The sequence below is a fragment of the Ptychodera flava genome, chromosome 17 (genome assembly GCF_041260155.1).
Source record: "Ptychodera flava strain L36383 chromosome 17, AS_Pfla_20210202, whole genome shotgun sequence".
Taxonomy (NCBI): Eukaryota; Metazoa; Hemichordata; class Enteropneusta; family Ptychoderidae; genus Ptychodera; species Ptychodera flava.
The window spans coordinates 14487020-14510560 of NC_091944.1; the positions used below are offsets into that span (position 1 = coordinate 14487020).

The window sequence follows — 23541 nt, forward strand, 5'->3', positions numbered from 1 at the left end:
TTGGACGGTGAGAACTCACAATAAAAGATAGCAAATTGCAGCAAGCTCTACTAAAGTTTTTTTTTAAATTTGACTCTACTCGAATACGACGTCTAGGAAAAATTATTTACTCCATGCATGCAGAGTAGGGTCATGTAGTGACAATGTGAGCGAGTCATATGCATGGTGTTGGGATTAGCGAGCGCACAGCTGTTCCATCGGGCAGGTCAAAGCACCATTGTGATACCGTGTAAGCACCACGTTGCATACTATTCAGCCTATGTCGTGATTTGACGAGGAGACGAGATTTTTTTTTCACAGCTCGAGGTCGTAGAGAAACGGTTTGATATTTCGGAAATTGGAACCATAATCTATCGCTGATGAAAAACTATCGGAGAACTTGACAAGGCGAAGCATTCGCAATATTTCGATTCATGGAACATTGAAAGATCTTGAGGTAAGTTTACCGAATTACAAAGTCACGATAGAGTTCAAGGTGTTACGTCGCACTCCTACAGGTACGTCAGCAGATTCAAGACGTATTTTTTCTTTAAAAAGATTTGAGTTAAGTTACATTACTATGAAGAGCCGGTAAATCAAATAACTGCGATATAAATATTATAAATTACAGTGATAACGGGTGTTAACAAACAAAGGTCGCGTGATGCACCATCGTTGCCTACGTCATCGGTACTGTTCAAAATAGATGCGGACGATACAATAGTCTAATTTTACCTCTTGGTAAATGCGGTTAGTACAAAGTATCTGGTTGAGGGATGAGTGTTATTCTGAGGAAAAACTAATATTTTATTCCAACTTTTATTACAGATTTATTTGGTATGATGACAGCCAGTTTGTTCACAATTCCTGATAAACAATAACATTCACTTTTCACCATGGGGATGAGACGGCTATGGAGACAGGTCACAATATTCTTTGTCGTCGTCTGCTGTCTTTTCATTTTGAACCTGTACGGGGAGTACTATCAGCTAAACTTGGACTTGAAACGCGTCAGCGACCTTTCCAGAGAATGGGGGATGCCCTACGATCTGAATTTGATAAACCGACCCCTCATAATTTTGCAGACGGAAGGAGTTTTCATCGATGCGGGGTCTGAAAACGGTGACGCTCTTTTAAAGTTCTACAAAGGTAGGGTGTACGAGGATGACCCGACGTTTGAGATGACCATGGACTACGATCCTTGGAAATGGAGGGTTTACTCGTTTGAAAGTAACAATAAATACACTCCGCGTTTACTCACACTGGAAGAAAGATTCAAATTTTCCTTGTACACTAACATGGCCGTATGGGTACACGACGAGGGGCTGAAGTACCCTATGAACAGGACAGGTGCGCCATCACGCAGTCACAATCTCGTTCGTGACGTTAAGTTGGATCCTGGATATATCTCTGCTTACAGCATAGATTTTAGTCAGTGGTTGCGTGGCTATGTCACCAAGAAGGAGTTTGTCGTCGTAAGACTGAACCTCAGAGGCCTTGAGTACGAAGTGCTGGACAAATTAGTCAGCGATCTGACACTGTGTCTTATTGATCAGTTATTTGTTCACTATTACCCAAACAGAGCCATTACGAAAGACATATCTTTAGTGAGAGAGGTACCAAACTGGGTTCTTCGGATGTCTCGAATGGCCGACTGCAACACTGAAATTGTAGCAGTTAAAGAACACACGTAGCGCATATGTTAAGATTTACTTTCCCTGCTTTCTACAAGAGTATAATTTGATTCCAATTGTAGGAGCAACATAGAAATGTCGGTTGCGATTTGTTTTTTTTTCTTCTTGGAGGAAGAGGCACAGGTGAATAAGGTGCTCAGACTATAAAATTAATATTTCAATGACATATGAAAATAGATAATTTCAACAATTGTTATTGTTATCATGTGATGCCTTAAGATTGGTCGAAAATCTTTACACCGGGCAGGTTGGGGCACCCACACGGCATGCCTGTAATGCCATATGAGTTCGTAAAGTGTGTTCTCTATCGAGATTTTTGCCATTCTTAAAGCACATTACATAATAACAATAATTATTGACATAATTTATTTTTCATTGGACTGAAAGATCCGTCACTGGAGGATGCTCTCGGCGTCCCCCGCCGCGCTTACGCAGAGAGCGCCCTCTAGCGACGGATCTTTCAGTCTGATTTTTCACGTTGCAATGACCAGAACACCCAATTTATTCATGGGTGAGGTAGAGCTGCACTATGCAAATTGCCTTTGACAGAGAAGACTATGTTGCTCTGATTTGTTGCTGATGGAAAACCTTATACCACAACACCACCATAAATATATTAACTGTCCCCTCTCCAATCCCTCTGGTGCACAAAGTCCACTGGTCCCTCAATTTTCACGTGGTTTCCAAGGTGATTTAGCTCTGTCACTACGAAAGAATCACTCTTTATGTATCACAATAGTTCAGTACTTTTATTTCTGAGTCAAAAATGTCTACTGATTCAAAATTACAAAGAAAAGCTTTTCAAAGATTCAACTATTTTGTAGATTACCAATTATAGTAATATTAACTTATCCTCTCATGAAAATGGATAACAGGCTTCGAGCTTTGAAATCTCCTTTATCAAAATCAGAACATCAATTGATATGGAGTGACAAAAAAACTATTATGAATATGTCGGCTCGGCATTTGTATTTCATTAAACAGCTCTGAGTTCTTCATATAGTCAAATAGAAATTGCTTTGCAATTTAACCAGCAGTAACACAATTATCAGTAAAACTGTAACACATTAATTCATAGAGCAAGACAAAGAATTTTGCAAGCTAGGTAAATTTGGCTGATATTCAAGTAACCCTTTTTCCATGAAAGCTTGGTCCAGGCCATCACTTTCATTGTTGTGACCCGACCTGGATACTGGAAAATGGGGCTGAAAGGATAAAATTCTAGTCCCTTCGCCATCAAATTCTGGGACAGTACTATTGATTTCTAGGCAAGGTTGGACCTTTACATTATGGATGTAGGGGTGAAAGGGTAAACATAAGACTCTCTCACGGATGAGTTGTTTTTTCATGTTGCCCATAGTTTCTGCGACACTGATACAGCCAAATGATGAACAGACATGAAAAACACTATTATTGAACGATTTGATTTATCCTACAGACATATGTACACCTTAATTTTTTTTATCAAAATATGTCTACTTTAGAGACTTTATGTGATTTCACTTATAATGTAACCTTTGTGGTGGTTTTCCTCCATATTAAAAACTAAAGCTTAATTGTATACATTATATTTCAATTCAATTCGGTTCTCTTTTTCAAGTTTTTGCCTTCAATGCTATAATCACAGAGAAATGCTATTCTGAAACAATAGACCTCCATTTGTGCCCTTTTTAACATTTTATCCAAATAAAAAATATTTTACAACTTCCTGAACTGTGTATGCTATGTATTCTGTGACAGCCTCACACCTTGCTGGTTATCAGTTGCTAATTAACAGTTATTAACTGTAAAAGCTATTTCACAGTAACTACTGTATGTAATTGACTTACACCTTTGGACAACATAAGTGGATTCAGTTGACAGAGACCACACCCAGCATATTAGTGTATGGCAAATAATTTTACGGTAACCTTTATTTGGATGTAATGTTGAACAAGGTAAAATAGAGAGGTCAAGTTTGTTATGATTGCGTTCCCCTGCGATAAAAAATGGGACAGAATGTGAAAGTGAATTAAAACTGTTAAGGGGTAAACTCTCAAACCTTGGGCATGAACCCTCCCATTGTGCATGTTAAAGGGGCAGGTTTTTATCACCTTATCTCTAAGCAAATTGAACAACTTTCAAATGAGAACAAGACTAAAATCACATAAATAGTCAATGCTTAACAACCACTAATGTGAGAACCAGGGATTAAAGACTGCCCCTTTAATGCTGTACCAATCAGAACTGTCACGTGTAACTTGGATTATTTGCTTTTGGATTAAGCTGATTATCTGCTAATACCCTGTTAACAGTTTCTCTTCATCATTTCACATTTGATAATCTCTGAGTGATTAGTCTTTGACGGGGATGGCCATGCAATGTGCATGCAGGACTGTATTTGGGCATAGACCCTCAGGTTCTCAAGGGTCTATGATTTTAAGATGGAACAAATACTCTTGTAGACTCATAGACTGTCAATGCCCGTTTTTCAATGGCTCTATTTCACATACAAAGAAAGTGACCTTCACATGTGAAAAGGGCTTTGTAGAAACTAAGATGATCTTTATATATATTAAATTGTCACCAAGTCTTTGCTTAATAGTTGTATTATTTTTAGTACCCTGTTTTGGTCAGCACTGGGGGAAATAAGTTTCTAATATTTTACCACTTTGCCTTCTGAAATTTTAGCATTGACAGTCTTTCATCTCTACACATGTGATGTGAACGATATTACGCACAAAGACAGCTCTGCTGCTTTCAGTAGAACGTGCTGAGTGCTTGTGTTCACCATATTGGATTTTGGAATGACTACAGTGTACACTATCTGGGATGATGTGCAGACGTCTCACAAAGGTAACTTCTCATTGGTCGATTTCATTGGACATACACCGGTGTACACCTGGTGCAAGAAATGGTGCAACTGATGAGAATAGGCAATCCAAGATGCTGCACAATGGCCCAACAATTCTTGTAGTTTTCTCTTCATGTGGGATTCTGGAGCTCACATCATTGCAAGCTGAAAAGAAAGAAAAATCCTTTTATTTGGGGCATGAAAGAAATATTTGTATAAAGCCTAGCCAAACAAATCCCAGTGATGTCATCAAATTTGTACTTTCATTAAAGAAGAAAGACTTCCCATTCCACCATAAGTCTGTCATCCTGTGGTACTGGAATCAAAACTGCTACCCCTGGACATTACCACTTATCAGTTTAAGCTTAGTTATAAGTAAGGGGGTAATCTGTCCTACAAATGTTTGTCTTTTTAAGTGCGCTTGCTTTCTGGTAAAAAAATCAAATTACAACATTTGCCAGCTTACCAGATCTTCAGGTTCGTCATCTTCTTGTACAACAGGTTCATCTTTCGGTTTCTTCTCCTCACCTTCCAAGAACTGTCACAACAGAAATTAAAATTCAATCAAATTTCTTGACATGGTACGCCTATTGCTCTACGTATGCACCTATCTATTTAATTCCTTGCAAACCTTTGTTTTTAATTGAATTTATAATTGATTGAAACAATTACTTTCTGTTTAATCTCATCGGGAGTATGCCTCTATAACATAGTATGACACATTCCCTTACCTTGTATGGTGTAGTGAGCTAAGTTTATTGGTAAAGGCATGTACAGTGAATTTATCATGTACTTCCTCGGGAAGTATAATATTGCCTGACTGCATCTCCTACAAACGTTCAATGTTAATTCTGGATGCAAAGAAATAACAACCCAGGCTTCTCTACCCTGTTACATACTTTGACAATACACTCACCTTTTTGGCTTCTTGTTTTGTCACTTTAGTCTCTGAGGATTCACTGGAATCGATCAGTGTGAGTGATTCTGGAACAATGAGAAGAATAAGCATAGGTCAAAGGTCACAGCTTTCAACAAAATCTTTGGAATAATATTTTCTTGAACATATTTCACACTTGTTTTTCGCTGGCTTTTGCACAAAATTGAAGATTTACACTTCAGAAATATTTTCCAGCAAGTATGTTTCTTATTTTACAACATAGGGTGTTCTCTGTTGTTTATAAATGCAATAAACTTTACCACAATGTACAAGAAGTTCTGTAGTATTTTCATACAATTTCTTGGTCTACTCAATACGTTTTCCTTGAATATCCTTCCTCTACTTGTCACCACTGCTTATTATGTGCGGTACATTGATATTATTGACAATTGAATTCAAGTTCAGATGCATCAATCTGTCAACAATAACAATGCACCTCCTACGTACATATATTTAGCTGATTATTTGGGACTTGAACATACAGCACAAACCTGATCATGAAACTGTAGTTGATGCTCAGGAAAAAAGATACCAAGAGACTGTACAATATTAGTTCCTGCAGCTTGAAAGGATGTAATAGAACGCTGACCATCATGACAAATCTCATCAGAATCTGAGTTTAACCGCCAAATTATTAAGGGAGTTTTGTACCTTACCTGTGTACATTTTATCCCAGAAATTTGTCTTGTTTTTCTCTGTCAAAGTCTCTTTGAACTCCTTTAAAAAAGAGTTGAACATGTCTGGCTCACCAAGCTGTGGTACGATAACAAAGCAAAGTCAGGTAAACATTTTGTGTGTAAGATAAAAACAAAACTGTAGAGACTATCACTGTAGCAAAGAAATGAACCCTTGAACCACCATGGTTTGGCCCAAACCCAGTGTCATCAAAGGTGAAAGTAGATCCATTCACTGGAAATTGGGGATGCACAGGTCAATCAGATATCTACTCTCTACTTGGCTGTACTTGCTGAAAGATGTCGAGTTTGGGCACACTCGCATACCGTAAGATCTCAAAATGCAGATAAAGAGTGAAAAAATGTGGCTGATTTTGTTCTTACTCAATCCATCATCCAAAAGGCAAATGCCCGATTACAGGATGAGGTCATGAACTTGCCATCCTCCGATAGCGAGTTTGCTATCCTAACCACCACCAAAAGGTGCCTCCTTTTAAGTTGGAATATCACAGTTGATTTCCAATTAATGTTCCAAACTGTACGATGACAGAGTTCTAGTCCTTGAAAACAGACCTTGGTTCTTTTAAAGGTTATGCCTACCTTAGCAGATTCCTCTCTGAGTACTTTCAAGCATTCCATAGCTTTATCATAAAATTGGTCACGGAATGAATCTAATACTAAGGATCTTATCCTTTCCTGCATCTGTTTTGCAGCTGAAAAATATTTAAAAAAAATAATAACAGCAACTGTATTTTTCATATCGAGGCAGGCCTTGTAAAAAGGCTTCATTAAATTGGAATATTTAATATGATTCGTAGCATTACGGCATACAATTTCAAAGAGCCCAAAATGGTAACTACCTGTTTGTTGTCCTGGGGTTTATTACAGTTTTAAAACCATGTGACACATTTTGAAATCAGCTGTGGTAAAGATGTCACAGTTGAAAATGACCGGTACAGTACTGTAAAATTTTCGGTGATCTGAAGTGTGATCTGAGTGAGCTAGAGTACACAGCTAATACTCATCATCTTTTCAAAATGAAAGTATAAATCTCATTGAAGTTCATCCGAAGGCAAATGTGCCAAACCTGCATTCAGTGTCTAATGTTCTAATCTGTACACACCATGATTTTGCTGTGTTTCTGGCCATTTTCATTTGCCATACACAGGTCATTTCCTTACCTTCTGTAAATCTATCTTCATGCTTCTGGCTGATAATTGTTTTGAAATCCTTCACTGGATCAACTGTTCCAACCTGATATTTGCACAGGGCAAAAAAAAATATGTCTGCATGAATAATTAAATTCATGAAATAATTTGTCTGTGTACAAAGTATGCAATAAGGTAACTTTTTCATTACACTGTCAGAAAATCTTGACAGAAGGAAGTAAAAGTTGACGGAAGGAAGTAAAAGTTGACGCCGCCATACTGGTTTTCAATTCTAACAGCTCCTCAGTATATAAAACTGAGGAGCTAAAAAACGATCTCATGCAAGAGAGTCTCGGCTGTTACTTGGGGGGGGGGTTCTCACAGTATGGTGATATCAATTTCTTATAAAGTCACTTTAGTCGGCTGCATTTATGAAAAAAAAAGACCTTACCCCAAAAAAATTGCTACAAAAGGTTTCTCAACGGTTTTTTATAGAGTCAAATGTGCTTAATAACATACTAAAAGTCTACCAAAATCTGACCACCGGAAACGCGTCATTTTCAAGATGGCGTCCAAGATGGCCGCCATATACTTAAAATGACCATAACTACTTAAATATTAAACCTAGACTAGTGATGTTTGTGTCTACCACCATGTTTTAGTGGTTTAGGAATCCAACTACCATATCTAGATTATAGGCAAGTGGTCATAAGTCCCATAATTTGCATATTTGTACATGTATTAAAAATAATCACTGTCACATTCTTCATCCGGAACATGTTGCTCATGTGGATTTTCACAATTTCCAAGGTTAGGTAGTAAAGGGAAAGCAACTCCACACATCGTTCATATTTGGGTTGTTTGCGTTTTGTGTATGAAATTGTATATATTATAAGTGTATGTCATGTTTGGCTGTTTTAAGTAAAGTGTTGCTTAGCCATGGCGAGATGTACCCGTAATCTACGTGTCTTGATGTTACTCCACACTGGAGCGGAGAGACAAGTGTGACACTGCGATCCTTTGGCGCTGCGTTTCGAAAACAGAGTTTTCTTCATCAGTCGCATAAAATTCATTCTTGATTGGTGAGACGTGTTAAATGGTTGATTGATTTTATTTGGTAGTATGTTGTTCCACTTATGTTTGGTGTTCAAGTAGGGAAGCTAGAATGTTGGTCTTGATGTGTTTGTGTAGGTTCGTGTGAATCTGAGTTCGAGCTGTTGTCGCTTTTGTGAAGTCTGGCGCTTATAAGTGTATCGCCCATATTTCTGTTCCTTCTATATGCGATTATTGGTTGATTTTGGAACAGGTTTTTTTAGTGTTTCGTCTTTTTCAAGTGCACTTCAGTTTTCTGTCAGGGATTGCTTGATTTTTGTCATTTCGATGTACGGGCTATATCTTGTTATGAAGACTACTGTATTGTTTGTGGCGTTCTTTCTTTCTTTTTGTTGTTCAAGCTGTCTTTTTCTGCTTTTATGATCTGTTTCTCTGATAATGCGTTCTATTTCATTTTTAGCTCATAATTGGTATGTACATAAATAACAAAAACAGCTTATATGGTGAGTCGGTGGCGTCTGTGTATCTCTATGTATGTATGTAGGTGGGTATGTTAGTGCGGATGTACGTCCGTTAAACACAAAAGCTATCATCTCAGTATTTGGTGTATAGGTAGATGCAGGGGCTGAGATGTGACGTTGTTCAAATGGACGTCAAAAATGTGCAAATGAGGTAAGAAAAAGGGAAATCCTGCAAATGTGTAGGAGTGGTGGCATGCCAGTGACTGAAACAGGCTACTCCACTGACCTTGAGTCATTTCCTGTCATTGTTTTTGAACTGTTACATATTAACAGACCTGCTCAAACTAAGAGGGACTAGCTGTTTTTGCTTTGCATGTTGCTAAAGTTGACCTCCAGTTCCGAAAGTTTCAGACGTTATTTACTTTTGTCATTCTTGTTTTTCTGGTTTATATATTTCTTGTTGTGTTTCTGGTTGTACTGTGCAGAAATCATTGTCATAACATCAACGTTGAATTTTCCTGCACTGTACAGATAGAAACAACATTTATTGTTGATCTTTGGTACCCATACTGGTATGTACCAATTCTGATCAAATGTGACCGACACCGTATAATTGCGGTATTTTTATATTGTCGGTCTTGAAATTTTTCACTAAATTGTGTGACTTTTTTGTAAAGTCGGTTCCGTTGTTGCATGTTCTGATGTATCGTAATGTTTCACCTTTGATCAGACCTTTGAAAGTTGCTGCCTGATGGTATTTGTTTCTATGTAAGAACGGGAATGTATCTGTTGGTTTTATGTGTGTCTTGGTGTCGAGAATGTTCTTTTTGTTGTATCGACGACCTTTGTAGATAGTCAGGTCTAAATATGTGATTTCTTGAGAGGAGCTTTCAAACGAAAATTTGAAAGTAGGATGCATTTTGTTGATGTTTGATATGAATTTATTGAGTTCGTGTTGTGTTCCAATGAAAATCAGGAAAACATCGTCCCTGAACCTCAGCCTGGTCGGCATTTGTTGTTCTCATTTCTATCTCGTGAAATGTAATATCTGCTATTTCCAGCGACGAGGGAGACCCCATAGAGTATCCCATATTTGCCGGTATAATTCCTCGTTTAATTCAAATGTGTTGTTTTTTAAGATTATTTTTAGCAGAGCTATCATGTATTTTGTTGGTGGCTACTTGATTATGTATTGTTTGATGGTCTTTGATAACTGTACAACACCCATTCAATGAACTCAAAATGGATCCCACATACAACTGAGAACTAAAAACTAGAAATTTATTTGGAAGCGACAAAATGGCCTATTATATACACACCTATTCGAGACTCAAAAACAACATGGCACATGTAAAACAAATAGCATTGAAAACGCTATTGAAGAGCAAGAAGATAACCATAAAACCGTTTGATAAAGGACGGGGGACAGCAGTTTTAAACACTGATGATCACATAAAGAATGCCAACGTCAACTTAGCGATCAACGATATATACACAAAATTGGCAACAGATGACACAAACACTACAATAGAAGACATACACAATCTCACAACAGAAATGTACAATGAAAAACACATTGACTATCCCATATTTGAATATTTGAATCAGTCAATAGAGAAATAAGAACACCACTTTGGTACCTTCTACCGAAAATAAATAAAATGCTGCCACCAGGAACTAAGCTCGTAGGACGGCCAATTATAAGTGGATGCTCCAGTCCAACATTTCACATATCAGAATTCATTGACCACTTTCTCAAACAAATCGTCAAAGAAACAACCAACATACATCAAAGATACAACAGACTTTATAAGGAAAATTTAGACAATCAAAGTTCCGGCCAATGCAACACTAGTAACACTAGATGTAATTTCAATTTACACAAATACACCACATAATGAGGCAGTTGAATCAGTCGGCAGAGCATGAAATCAGGAAAGATCATCAAACAATACATAATCAAGCAGCCACCAACGAAATACATGATAGCTTTGCTTAAAAATAATCTTAGAATACAACACATTTGAAGTAAACGATGAATTCTACTGGCAAATATGGGGGTGCTCTATGGGGTCTCTCTCGTCTCCGAAAATAGCAGATATTACATTTCACGAGACAAAAATGAGAATAATATAGTAACACAAACAACAAATGCCGACCTGGCTGAGGTTCAGGGATGATGATTTTCTGATTTTCATCGGAACACAACACGAACTCAATGAATTCATATCAAACATCAACAAAATGCATCCTACTTTCAAATTTTCGTTTGAAAGCTCCTCTCAAGAAATCACATATTTAGACCTGACTATCTACAAAGGTCGTCGATACAACAAAAAGAACATTCTCGACACCAAGACACACACAAAACCAACAGATACATTCCATTTCTTACAAAGAAACAAATGCCATCCGGCAGCAACATTCAAAAGTCAGATCAAAGATGAAACAATACGATACATCAGAACTTGCAACAACGAAACCGATTTTACAGAGAAAGTCACACAATTTGGTGAAAAATTACAAGACCGACAATATAAAAAAATGAAATAGAACGCATTATCAGCGAAACAGATCATAAAAGCAGAAAAAGACATCTTGAACAACAAAAGAAAAAGAACGCCGCCACCAATACAGTAGTCTTCATAACAACATATAAACCGTACATCAAAATGACAAAAATCAAGCAATCCCTGACAGAAAACTTGAGTGAAGTTGTAAAAGATGAAACACTAAAAAACTGTTAAAAATCAACCAATAATCGCATATAGAAGGAACAGAAATATGGGCGATACACTTATAAGCGCCAGACTTCACAAAGCGACAACAGCTCGACCTCAGGTTCACACGAACCTACACAAACACATCAAGACCAACCACTAGACATTCTAGCTTCCCTACTTGAACACCAAACGTAAGTGGAACAACATACTAACAAATAAAAACAATCAACCATTCAACACAGCTCACCAATCAAGAATGAATTTTAAGCGACTGATGAAGAAAACTCTGTTTTCGAAACGCAGCGCCAAAGGATCGCAGTGTCACACTTGTCTCTCCGCTCCAGTGTGGAGTAACATCAAGACACGTAGATTACGGGTACGTCTCGCCATGGCTAAGCAACACTTTACTTAAAACAGCCAAACATGACATACACTTATATTATACACAATTTCATACACAAAACGCAAACAACCCAAACATGAACGATGTGTGGAGTTGCTTTCCTTTTACTACCTAACTTTGGTAATTGTGAAAATCCACATGAACAACTTTCCGGATGAAGAATGTGACAGTGATTATTTTTAATACATGTACAAATATGCAAATTATGGGACTTATGACCACTTGCCTATAATCTAGATATGGTAGTTGGATTCCTAAACCACTAAAACATGGTGGTAGACACAGACATCACTAGTCTAGGTTTAATATTTAAGTAGTTATGGTCATTTTAAGTATATGGCGGCCATCTTGGACGCCATCTTGAAAATGACACGTTTCCGGTGGTCAGATTTTGGTAGACTTTTAGTATGTTATTAAGCACATTTGACTCTATAGAAACTGTTGAGAAACCTTTTGTAGCAATTTTTTTAGGGTCAAACATATTTTCAGCCGACTACTTACGACCTGGTACTGATGCTGTCGACATTTTCTGAACAACTTGAGTTCTCTCTGTGTTATCAATTTCGATTGAATCAGTTTTTAAGAAGTGATGAATCAGTCATTACTGGGGTATACCATAAACAAGCACTGCCAGAGTTCAGCATAACCAATGGATTTCAAAACAGTCCAGACTTGTCTTGAATTCACTGCTGCATCCTATGATGAGTACTCACCTCTGTAACTTTGCCCTTTGCCATACTCTCCATGGTGAAGTCACCATCTTCATCCAGTTTTGGTTTCTTGGCTGGAGCTCCTTCATTAACATCCCTATGGTAGATATCCAATGTAATTAAGCATGAGATAATGTAAAACTAATTATGTCTATTATGGTTTTGCCTTCTCAAGAAGATTTTAACTTGGACATCAGTTTGTTAAAAGAGTTTCTTTTTTTGGTATCAAAAATGTGACTTTTACATGCTGAGAAACTACAGATATATGTGTATGTATGTTATCAAACATTGTTTGCTAAACCACACATTAATATTCCGCAGTTATTAATGTGTGTCTTGTAATATGCTAGTGTGGTTAGTACATGTGCATTAGTGAGAGGATTCCTGTTTCCCGCCGATATTCTGAAATATTGCAGAGCATATTTCCACATGACAAATGATATGCAACTTTGACATGTACATGTATACTAATAGTACTTTCTATTTCATCCAAAAATACCTTGCAAAATGTTTCTGTGAACGATTTAGTGTTGTATCTGCATTATTTAAATATTCATGAGTGCTCGGTCATTTAACGCGCATTGCCACCTATTACCACATCATTTCATATTACATTATTATATTCTAAATCAAGGACTCAATATTCATCTCACCCATCTTTCCACAAGTTTTCACCAGTCTTGTCTTCTTTCTTCTTGACCACCCTTTCCAACTTGAAGAGTTTCTTTAACTTTTCAACTTGAGGTTCACAGCTGGTGAGCACTTCTTTGGGAGGTTCAAGGTAGGATTCCACGACACGGTCAATTTCTGGCAGAGGGTCATTTGGGTTGAGGGCTCTGTGTTGAAGGCACTAAATACAAGAAGAAACAGGTTTCTCCGATGTGAAATACTTCAGATCTAGAAAATACACTCATACACTGACATTCTCTTAATTTGTACCCTCCAACAGATGAGCTCTTTGAACCAAAGTCTGGAGGTTTCTTTGCATCAGTGCCAAAACAGTATGGTGATAATAAGTAAAATTTTCTAGTGTGACAGAGAACTTTCTTGAGCATGCCACTAGTGTTTGGTAATTTTATGCAGTCTGATCAAAACCTTTTTGGAGTGAAAGGTTCATTAGCATGTTATTATGCAAATATTTCAGACCTATTACTATCTTGATTTGGATCTTCCTGAACCAGTTGTCTTACCTCCATCCCCCACCGCACCCCTAAGATAGTCCCTACACATCAATACTTGGCATTGTACATTTTAACTCTTTTTAACTCTAAGGTAAACAAGACAACCTGATAAGCTCGCTGAAGGTACGGATTAAATGTTAACTTTGGTTTGAAGGCCTCTTCTTTCTCATCATCTTCATCTCTAGGGAACAAAGAAAAGAGTAAATTTTCATTGTACACTGGCCACTCAATCCTTCCTTTGGATGAAATTGCAGCTCATCTTGTGTGTTTATACAATTGCACCATTTAAAATTTTTTCTGAAAATCATATGTAAAGCTCAGTCACTCACAAAATTCAGTAAACCATACTTTAATCGATTGTAAAAATGTACTGAAATATAGCTGGTTTCTCTATCTATGCCCTACAATTGACACACTGAACAGTTGACACAGTTTTATGAAAAGGTATTTTGAAGAAACAAATCCAACTTCTGAATTTTGTCAAAAAATCTGAATTTCATTCAATTCTGGATGGAAGGGCTTGTTACTGGTACAATTCCTCCATCAGTTATGGTGATTTTAAACTGGATGAATTTAGATTCATGGAAACTCACTCATTAGACTTGAAGAGGTCCATGCTTGTGATGAGATCATCAACAGCTGACAACTGTTCATCTGTGAGGAAAAGACGAAATCAGTATCATCTATTTGATGACTTAACCCATGCACCATTATAGTTTGACCCAAACCCATTGTTATCAATGGTGATTATGGACAAGTTTACAGGTAAATGGGGATGAACAGATAAATCACTGACTATCCAGGAAACAACAGAGGCACATCTCAAGAAAGAGTACATGGTAAAATTAACAGAAATATCAAAGACATCTGGCTATATTTATTTTTCTCAATCACAGAAGTGCTACAAATCTCCAGCAAACAAAGAAGAAGTTTTCAGTGTGGATGGAAATTGATCAATTTGGCCATTTTTGGATTTGATTGGAATGTACCATTTAAGATACAGCGGTAGATACAATGTATATTCATAAGAAACTGGCAAATACAGCATGTGGGCTCTAACAATGAACATTGCTGGAAGATATTGTGCACCTAGTTCCATTATACTTGCACACATCTACGACTGGAAGTTACATATCTGGAGGCAGGTAACCAGGAAAATATGGATAAAATCTACAGAAGTACCCTACCTGTTGGTTGATGTTTTTTGTTTGCAGATAGACTGGAAAAGGTGTACTGACGGACATCTTCACTGAAGGGTAACTCAGTGAAATACAAACACTGTAAAATAAATTATATAAACAGGAACTGTGAATGATCCAAAGATGTTTGAAATTATCATATTTATTCCGGGGATCTAGTCAGTCACACAACATATGATTGCTGGCAATAGCCAATGAGAATGTTGCTTACAATTTAGTTATCATATGACTTTCCTTTAACGAATATGTGATAAGTGCTGTAAGAACAGGTTTGCAGTTCAGTTCATTTTGACAGGACCAACTCTGGCTCCATAAATTTTGAGTAGTTGGTATATATGCTACTCCCAAAGATGACACAGATTTAGAATGCTGTTGGTCAATTCCTAGCCTGCTCATTGCACCAATATACTTTTCACTCACCTCATATTTGGCTTTGATGTGCGGCGACAGAAACCCAATCCTGGGCTGACTTCTGCTGGAATATACTTTCTTGACAATGGCCACCATGTTGGTTTCATAGAGGGCCTGAATGAGTGCTGACATGGCAACGCCTGCAGCCTGGTCTCCGGGGTCAGACACAAACGACATGGTGCCATCCCCTAGGTAGTGATGCCTTTTTATCTGAAAAGCAAATTATATTTTCAGACTTTGGGATGACACATAAAGACAAGACGAACATACAGTCCAGTGGAAACTTATCAGGTACTCTCTTGTGAATAGAAAGGGCGGGTTGGATGGGTGTCCGAAATGGCCAGGTACAGTTTTAGTCCACTGTTAACTATCGTCTAGAACATTGTCCCTAATCTATAGGTGTCCTAATCAGAGAGGCGTCTGTAGGGTCTGTAGATTTCGCTGTACTTACCATGAAGGGAAGGATGGTGAAATTGACCTCACTATGTAGGTTCATCACATGGTTGTGGCAAACACAGGATGACATGTTTATTTCTTTTCACAAAAGTGGGTCACGGTACACAGCAAACCGGGAAGTGATTGATTCTACACTTACATTATCTGCCTTTGTGAATCCAAGCACTTTGAAACACTTGGCCCCTGATTTGTATGCCATATTGTCCATATCTTCTTTTGACATTGGAATAATGTCACTGCCATAGCGATAGCCTAAATATACCAGAAATACAGTTTACTTTGATGTCACATGACTTATAACATGACTCATATCACATAACTCATTACATTGTTGTGGCAAGACACTATGGATGAACACAAGAGTTCATACGTTGGATCAGTTCAATCTTGTTATCATTTCAAAAATATGTCTCTAAGAAAGTAAGATGTTAGTGTTCAGAACAATATTCAATGTTTTATTAGGCCTTCAATCATGCAATGCATGCCAATGTTTATGTGACATGCTGTATATTTCATATGTGTTACAATTCAATACATATCCTGTAAACCAAGTTCTATATTTCAATCAGTGTTTTAAATATGAACCAAAGAACACATACAGAAAAAAATTTCTCACAAGTAAGGACTGCTTGGTGTAAATTACCTTTGACAAGGTCATCTTGACTTATTTCAGTTTCTTCTTCATTATTGAGATGGTAGGATCTAACATTAGTGATGGAGTATTCTTTGCCAGCACCCTTGATGTAAGTACTTCCCCATGACCTTGCCATTTTACCTTCTTTGGTCTACATGTACAGAAAAGCAAGGGCAGCCATTTTGTTTACATCAAGGCATTCATTTACAAAGTTGATTGGTAACAATGTACTCATTCCCTATCACAATACTGGTGTTCCTTCAAGAGTGTTTGTCGAGGTTTTCATGTAAATCTCTGAGATGAACCTCTTCAGCAGTTTGCCTGAAAAAAATCCTGGCAGCATCATAGCGATACAGCCCACATGCCCACGGGGCAAGGTTGTTGAGTGCACTAACACTAACACTGAGAAGGAGATTTTTAATGAAATTTTCTTGTGTCTTTTCTGAGAACGCTTCTCACCTTGTGTCTTGGATACCTTAGCAAATTGTAGATATAGATCATAAAATAAGAATTCGATCTCCAGTGTTGCTACAGTTTACACCAGATGAAACAAGAGAAGGTCTTCCCAAAACATATAACCTATCTCAAGAAACATCTACTATGAAAAGAACACATCAATTTCAGTATAAGGGTTTCCAAGAAAACTGTCAAGAGTCCTGTAGCAACATCTACCCAGACCATACCTTGTGGTATCCACATGCGGGTATCTTAAGATCAGGACCAATCTCCAGCTTGCATTTCCATGCCGTCTGCTTAACACTCCTACACTGAAAGAAACTCAGTGCACCCAGCGCGTCACTGCAAGACAAGATTAAGAACTCTGCAGGCATTCTGGTAGCATTTGAGAAATTGTAAAAGATGATAATGTTCTGAGTGTACTTGCTAATATAGATCAGTCTGAGTACTGTAGGACATTAAGGCGATACCGAAGGATTCAAAGCGCACATTGGATGCTATGGCTGGCAATGTTCCGAACGCGCGCATTTTCACGTCCAAATCTTACCATTCTGTCGTTTTCTATGGATTTTCGACTCCTGGTATTTCGAAAATGCTAAAAATCTTTCACCTCTCTCAATTGTAAACCAATTTAACTGACTTTTGGTAGATTATTGAAGTCATACATGAAAATATAGATGAGCATGCCTTTCTAAAAATTCCGTACCATTTATGAGATTTCGCCGTAAAACCCTTCAAATTTTCACAAAATGACACAGTAGATATTTTCCTGTTCAAAAATTGTTTGTTTTTGGAACAGATAACCTAATCCATGCTAGGGGCTCTAAACAGATATCTCATGTGTTACATTCTGAAATTTTGGAAAATTTGGTGCAAATTTGTAGGAGTTGAAACGTTTTAAAGTAGAGCTGTGAAAATTTGTATATGTGTGGCGTCACTGACCAATCGCGTGACAAACCTGCATCCTTTATAGTATGGTTCTGCAAATCTTTATTATGCAAAGAAAACCACGAAAAATTTGTATTTTGATTGATTTTGGAAATTGCCCTTAACAACTGTTTGCTTAGCAATTGGAATCCTTCGGTATTGCATTAATACATAACAAGTAAAGTGCAGCATGTCCTTGAATGTGTACATGATATACTTTAAAGTAAACTTTCTGAAACATTTTAATTTTTAATACATTATGTCTCTGTGTACATCAGTTTCTGATATGATTTCACCAAGACCATAATTTTTTCCAATAGCTAGCATTTGATATAACACTTAACCAAATGGAATAATGTATTCTATCAAGGTTCTGATGACTACAGATATTGAGGCACTTGATTTGTGGAAAACTAACCTAAAGATGAATTCTATAGATTATTCATGAAGAAGAGAGCATAAATACATTTAATGTCAAACAGCAGGTCATTATCCAATGGAACATTGGTATGTGTGACAAGGTGGATGGGTAAGTCGGTGGCAGATACCTACAGAAAACCTATTTCCATATAACACAATGGACAAGTCCCAGTCCTCAGACATCCCATTTATGCATGTTGTCCTATCCTTGACCAAAAACTCTAAGTGCATTTTTTGTGAGAAAATTGTCTTCAAACCTGAAAGAGTAGCATGTTCCATCGACAGCTTCCAGAATGTGTTTCATCAGGGCTTCTCCAGCTCGTTGTTGAGGAGTCTTCTCCTTTCTATGGAACACATTGGAAGCTCCATCTGCCATCCCATTCTTGTTGTCTTCATCGTCGTCTTCATCTTCTGCATCAAAGTCTGGACCACTGCAAATCAAGAAGAATTGAATTGAATTCTCTTTGTAAGATTCTCATTGCATTAGTTTCAAGGCATTACTTTCGAACCAAAATTGATCATGAACCCACTGAGGTGGTACGTGTACGTGGTACATTGGGACATTAGGACTCTAATATCGATACTAGAGTGACTTGCATTGTGTCTCAGACATGTTTGGTCTATGTAATTTCGGTACTCCAATAATGATCGATACTACCAGTCGATTCTAGACTTTCAAATTGCGGGTAAATATCCAATAATATATTGGAGATTTTACCACTGCGAATTGCAAATCTCTTGAAAGAATAAATTTCATATCTTTGAATAATTTTGTCAGATATTTAGCTTAGCAAAACATTTGAGTAAACTTCTGTCCGGCTTCATTGCAGGCCGGTAACTTTCACTATATCATATAGTGAAAGTTACTGGTCTGCGTCTTTTGGAACAGCAGGACATCTTTCAAGAGTTATTGGTCCAGCATGCAAGTAGCTGGTCTTGGGCCACTGGGTTAGCGTGAATTTCACGCGCTGCCTGTACACCGCAAAAGAAGTGTTACAGCAAAGATCATTCCAATCAAAAGATCAACAAAATGAGAAAAGTGTAAGGATATTTCAGGATGGATACCATGTGCTTACATGAGATTTAGCTCTGTGTCCAATGATTTTAATCCATTAATAATAGGTTCCAACTGGTCATCGCTGAACTCCCCTCCCAGATCAGAGAAAAGCACTATGCGATTGGTAGAGAACTTTTTTCCTTTTATTGATTTTTCCAAGAGATCCATGGACACCACCAGGGCATCAACGACTTCATGAACACGGTCAAGGTCACAAAAACAATGCTGATAAATGACACAGCTGGCTGAGGTGAGGCAACAACATACTTGGAAGGGTAAAATTTATGGTCTTCAAACTGATGAAAAATACGTATGTGCAGTGTGTGACTAATAAACAGGAACTTTTCTCAATGCTCAATGAGTAGACGGACACCGGCAGTAACCCTTGCGTTTTCATGTATTGACCTCAAAGTAAGCATGTTCAGAGGTGACTGCGGACCTATTCACAGTGACATGGGATGAATAAGTTATATGAACGCCATCTGTGGATGTGAAACTAACAATTCCTATAATGAGTATTGTTCTCTAGAATTGACACCCGACTGTTCACATAACATCGTACTACGTGCAGATGAACTACTTTCCATGTTTCGAATTTGGAGCACATCTGCTCCGAGGTAAATGTTAATGCAAAAGAAAGATGTTGTGTGATCTTGAAAAGTGGATGATTTATATATTAAATTAAATACAGACATGCTTCAGTAACCCTGAAACATTGTCTCAAAGGCAACTGTTTTTTCCACAAACAGGATCTCAACATCAAGGCTTTATGATGAAGTACCGGGTATCACTTGTGCCACATATCCCAAGATATTGACATTACAACAGAAAGGATACAGTCAGCAGAGATGTTGCTGGCTTGAATGTCTTTGACAACATATTCCAGCAGGTCAAGGGTCGCTGGGCCCATCGGCTTGGCTACTGTAATATTCTGGTATTCTTCATCTTCAGCTAGTTCATTCCCTGTGTTGGGTGTTCCAAACAGCACCAAGGCAACCTCATCCTTTGAGTCTGCAAACACCTGCAGAACCATCATTCAGATGCATTAAAATCAGTTACAGATTACATGGCAGTGCAGTAGGAAAAGTTGTGCCGTCGTACACTATCATTTGTGTTCTTCTATGCTGGCTAGTTTTTAAAACAAAATTTGCCCATTTTTAAGTCTGTTTGTTATTGCTTTGACATTTATCCCTACATGTCTGTATATTTTAACCAGCATCTTTGATCACTTTGTCGTGGATATTGACGCTATATAAATAAATTATTACTATACGTAAATTATATCATTCAAAACATATACTTGGCTTTGGTATTGAACATGCTCAAAACAGTGTATTCTCAAAGTTTCTTTCACTGGGAGGGAATGTCGCCCTCTACTTGAAAATTTGGTACATGCAATAGGTCCATTTCAGCATTGTAATGATATTAGAAAAAATATGTCACCTGACCTTTCTCTGTAAAATCCTGGATATTGCTTTGATGGATGTCTCCAGACACGTTTCATGGCCAGCTGGAGCTTGGTTCATAGATGGACCAACATCCAAGCAGATCACCATAGCCTCCTACAAGGTTGTGAAAATGAAAAATATGACAGTTATCTGGATAAGCATTTGTGAACTTCCACAATCAGACGTGTGTGTCCTGTGATTTCATAGGCCTTGTAATCATACAGAATTGTTGACAATGATAAAGTCTCACACAGCTATGTAATTGATCATATGTTAAATGTAAATTGTTAAGCCTAGGATATATTTTGTGCCTGATTTCGATATTATATTGTCATTGTTGACTCTGTTGAACTTTGAAAACTCATCACACTATTGACACTTTCTGCACTGTTAAAAATATTGTAGTGACAAATGGTCTGATGGCAATGCCATCGGACCAAAGGGCAACATCTTGACCATGAGGTCCAAATTGTAAACATGGAAAGCTGACAATAATGTACCTTGCAGGGATTTCGTTAAAAGCCGGCCACCGGCCATATGGCCGGCTGTAAGGCGATCACGGCCGCCTGTAATTACCTGAAAATCATGTAATTGTTGTGCCGCTTACAGGAATGAATAGCTGGTAACAAATACAGCATATCGGTAAAAGTTTACAATGATCTGTATCCTTCATGCTGAATTACTTGTTTTCAACGCTTTTGCGAGGTTTTCAGTGAAAAGTTTGTGGTCGTTGGTTCGCATTCGTGTATCGTGCGATAATACTGGTACAGCTATAATACAGCATGGAACCAATCTGTACAACGTACACAGGGTGGTTGGAGGTTAGGGGTCATTGAGCATGTGCAGTAACGCAACATAATGTCGGCCATACGTAGATGAAGTTACTCAGTTCATTCGAAATGGAAACAGTTAGACGGGTTGGTTGATTAAGAAGGGTACAGTCGATGGCAATTTCTCAGATAATTTTGATACTTATGCGGCGTTTTATGAATATCTCTCAGGGAAGGTTTCTTCTGAATGCATCAGCAATCGCCCACTCCTGGTGGCCACAGATTGTGTTAAACAATGGCTTGCTTGTCAATGTAGTCAACGTTCGCGTTTGTTCTTGGATTTTAATGACTGAGAGCCAAACGTTTGACTTGCTTCAATTCTGTGGGCATATAAATATCAAAACAGAATAAATTGAAGGTGTAAACTTTAGCAGACTGTGACGTTGAGTGGTAGGCTGTAGCCACGGTCCGGACAGACCGTGCTGTAGCACAGTTGTTTGTGTTTCATAGACCATACACGGCAATGCAGGAAGTAGGGAAATTGAATTACCAGCCACTGTCCACATGTATCGCCAAGTTCGAGACGGATTTCGCGCACCAAAAGCAACAATAATTCTTTCAAAAAACCAACATCGATGGCTCCAAATACATCTCTGAATTCATATTTTCTATGCTCTTTGCATCAAAGATGATCTCCTATGCATTTTTGAGTGTGGTTTCCGAAGGGACCCATGCTTTCAACATAAAACAAACACTTTTTACAACAGTCATTCATGATTTGAAAGTAGCGGCACCTTGATTCAGGCTATCTATACTGTTATCTCTAATCGTTTGAAAAATGCAAATACTTTTTTAAATAAAGTTATCATGTGTGATTGATGTACCGTTTTGTCGAGTTATTATAGCTAATTTGGAACCGTGTCGGGGGTGGGGGGGGAGCTGCCATATCCAAACATCCTCATGCTTGGACGTTCGTACGGCTTGGCCGCCTGTAATTTTCATTTGGCCCCCTGTTTCAAAACTTAGTGAAACCCCTGACCTTGGTAAGATTTGAGAGGTAAAGTATGTATTGAACATGTTGAAGGCTATACCAAATCACCCAGAAAACTGACTGTACACCATCATGAGTGTGTTTCTGATAAAAAAGATGGAAAATCATTGCAAAATTATAGTCCTTATCGTTCAGCGGTATTGTACACATCGACAAAGAATTGTGTACACAACTGTCAACTTGAAGTCGACACGCCCACTATCTTGTCCTCTCACACCAGTTGTCAAAGCTTGGTGTTGGCATGGCAAGATGACGTCTACCGATCTAAACCCCTGACATTTAATGATAATCTTAGAGGTCAGGACGATTGTATTTCAACGGTAAATTTACTAATAATACATAACAAACTTTCTGTGGTTAGTGACACGATAGACATCAACCGATGGCATCTTTGCTGACACATGCGATTTTCCCGCGGCTTTCGTCATGTGAGAGTCGCCCATTACAGATCTCATACGGTGAAAGGACATCACCCGTAAATTGACAACATAATCAGCGTGCTCATTGGAAGTCAAATATGCTTGATATCCGTCACAAGTACATTTGTCAATAGAAACAAGGAAAGACTGCGACAAAAAGCTACTTACTTTGCCTGTTTCGCCCGCCATGATGGTTCAAATTGCTTGTGAAAATCACAACCTTCTATGTTAGCGACAAAAATACGCCAATGGGCAAATATGATGATTGACAACGTTCATCAACATGCAAATCTGAAAGTTACTTTTAAATGTATATCAAAATATGATGAAATGTTTTTAAAATATCCAGCATAAAATGATGTTGGACTTCCGTTTTCGGGGCTTGATACAAAAGACAATAATTGAACCATATTATTATTTATTGAAAACTTAGGTATCCTCTAAAGACATGATGAGACACGAATTTATGACGTCATGAAAACTGTGTTCATTCCATG

General features: G+C 37.8%; 1 protein-coding gene and 1 long non-coding RNA gene across 2 annotated transcripts; one reads left to right on the top strand and one right to left on the bottom strand.

The window, feature by feature from the left end:
• Window positions 1-208: 208 nt before the first annotated feature.
• Window positions 209-3386, top strand: LOC139115534 (uncharacterized). The gene is made up of 2 exons (XR_011548139.1): window positions 209-436; window positions 808-3386. It is a non-coding gene; the product is annotated as an uncharacterized lncRNA (long non-coding RNA).
• On the bottom strand, window positions 2396-23458 carry LOC139115532 (X-ray repair cross-complementing protein 5-like). Its single transcript, XM_070677697.1, has 20 exons — window positions 23213-23458; window positions 20805-20918; window positions 20194-20377; window positions 19376-19547; window positions 18557-18730; window positions 17180-17294; window positions 16506-16647; window positions 16002-16114; window positions 15416-15616; window positions 14984-15074; window positions 14390-14450; window positions 13902-13977; window positions 13269-13465; window positions 12619-12712; window positions 7299-7371; window positions 6718-6830; window positions 6100-6196; window positions 5423-5490; window positions 4973-5044; window positions 2396-4671 (listed from the first exon to the last, which is right to left on the bottom strand). Exons 1-20 carry the CDS (start codon window positions 23231-23233, stop codon window positions 4657-4659), a joined length of 2193 nt encoding a protein of 730 aa, XP_070533798.1. The 5' UTR covers window positions 23234-23458; the 3' UTR covers window positions 2396-4656.
• Between the last annotated feature and the right edge of the window lie 83 nt (window positions 23459-23541).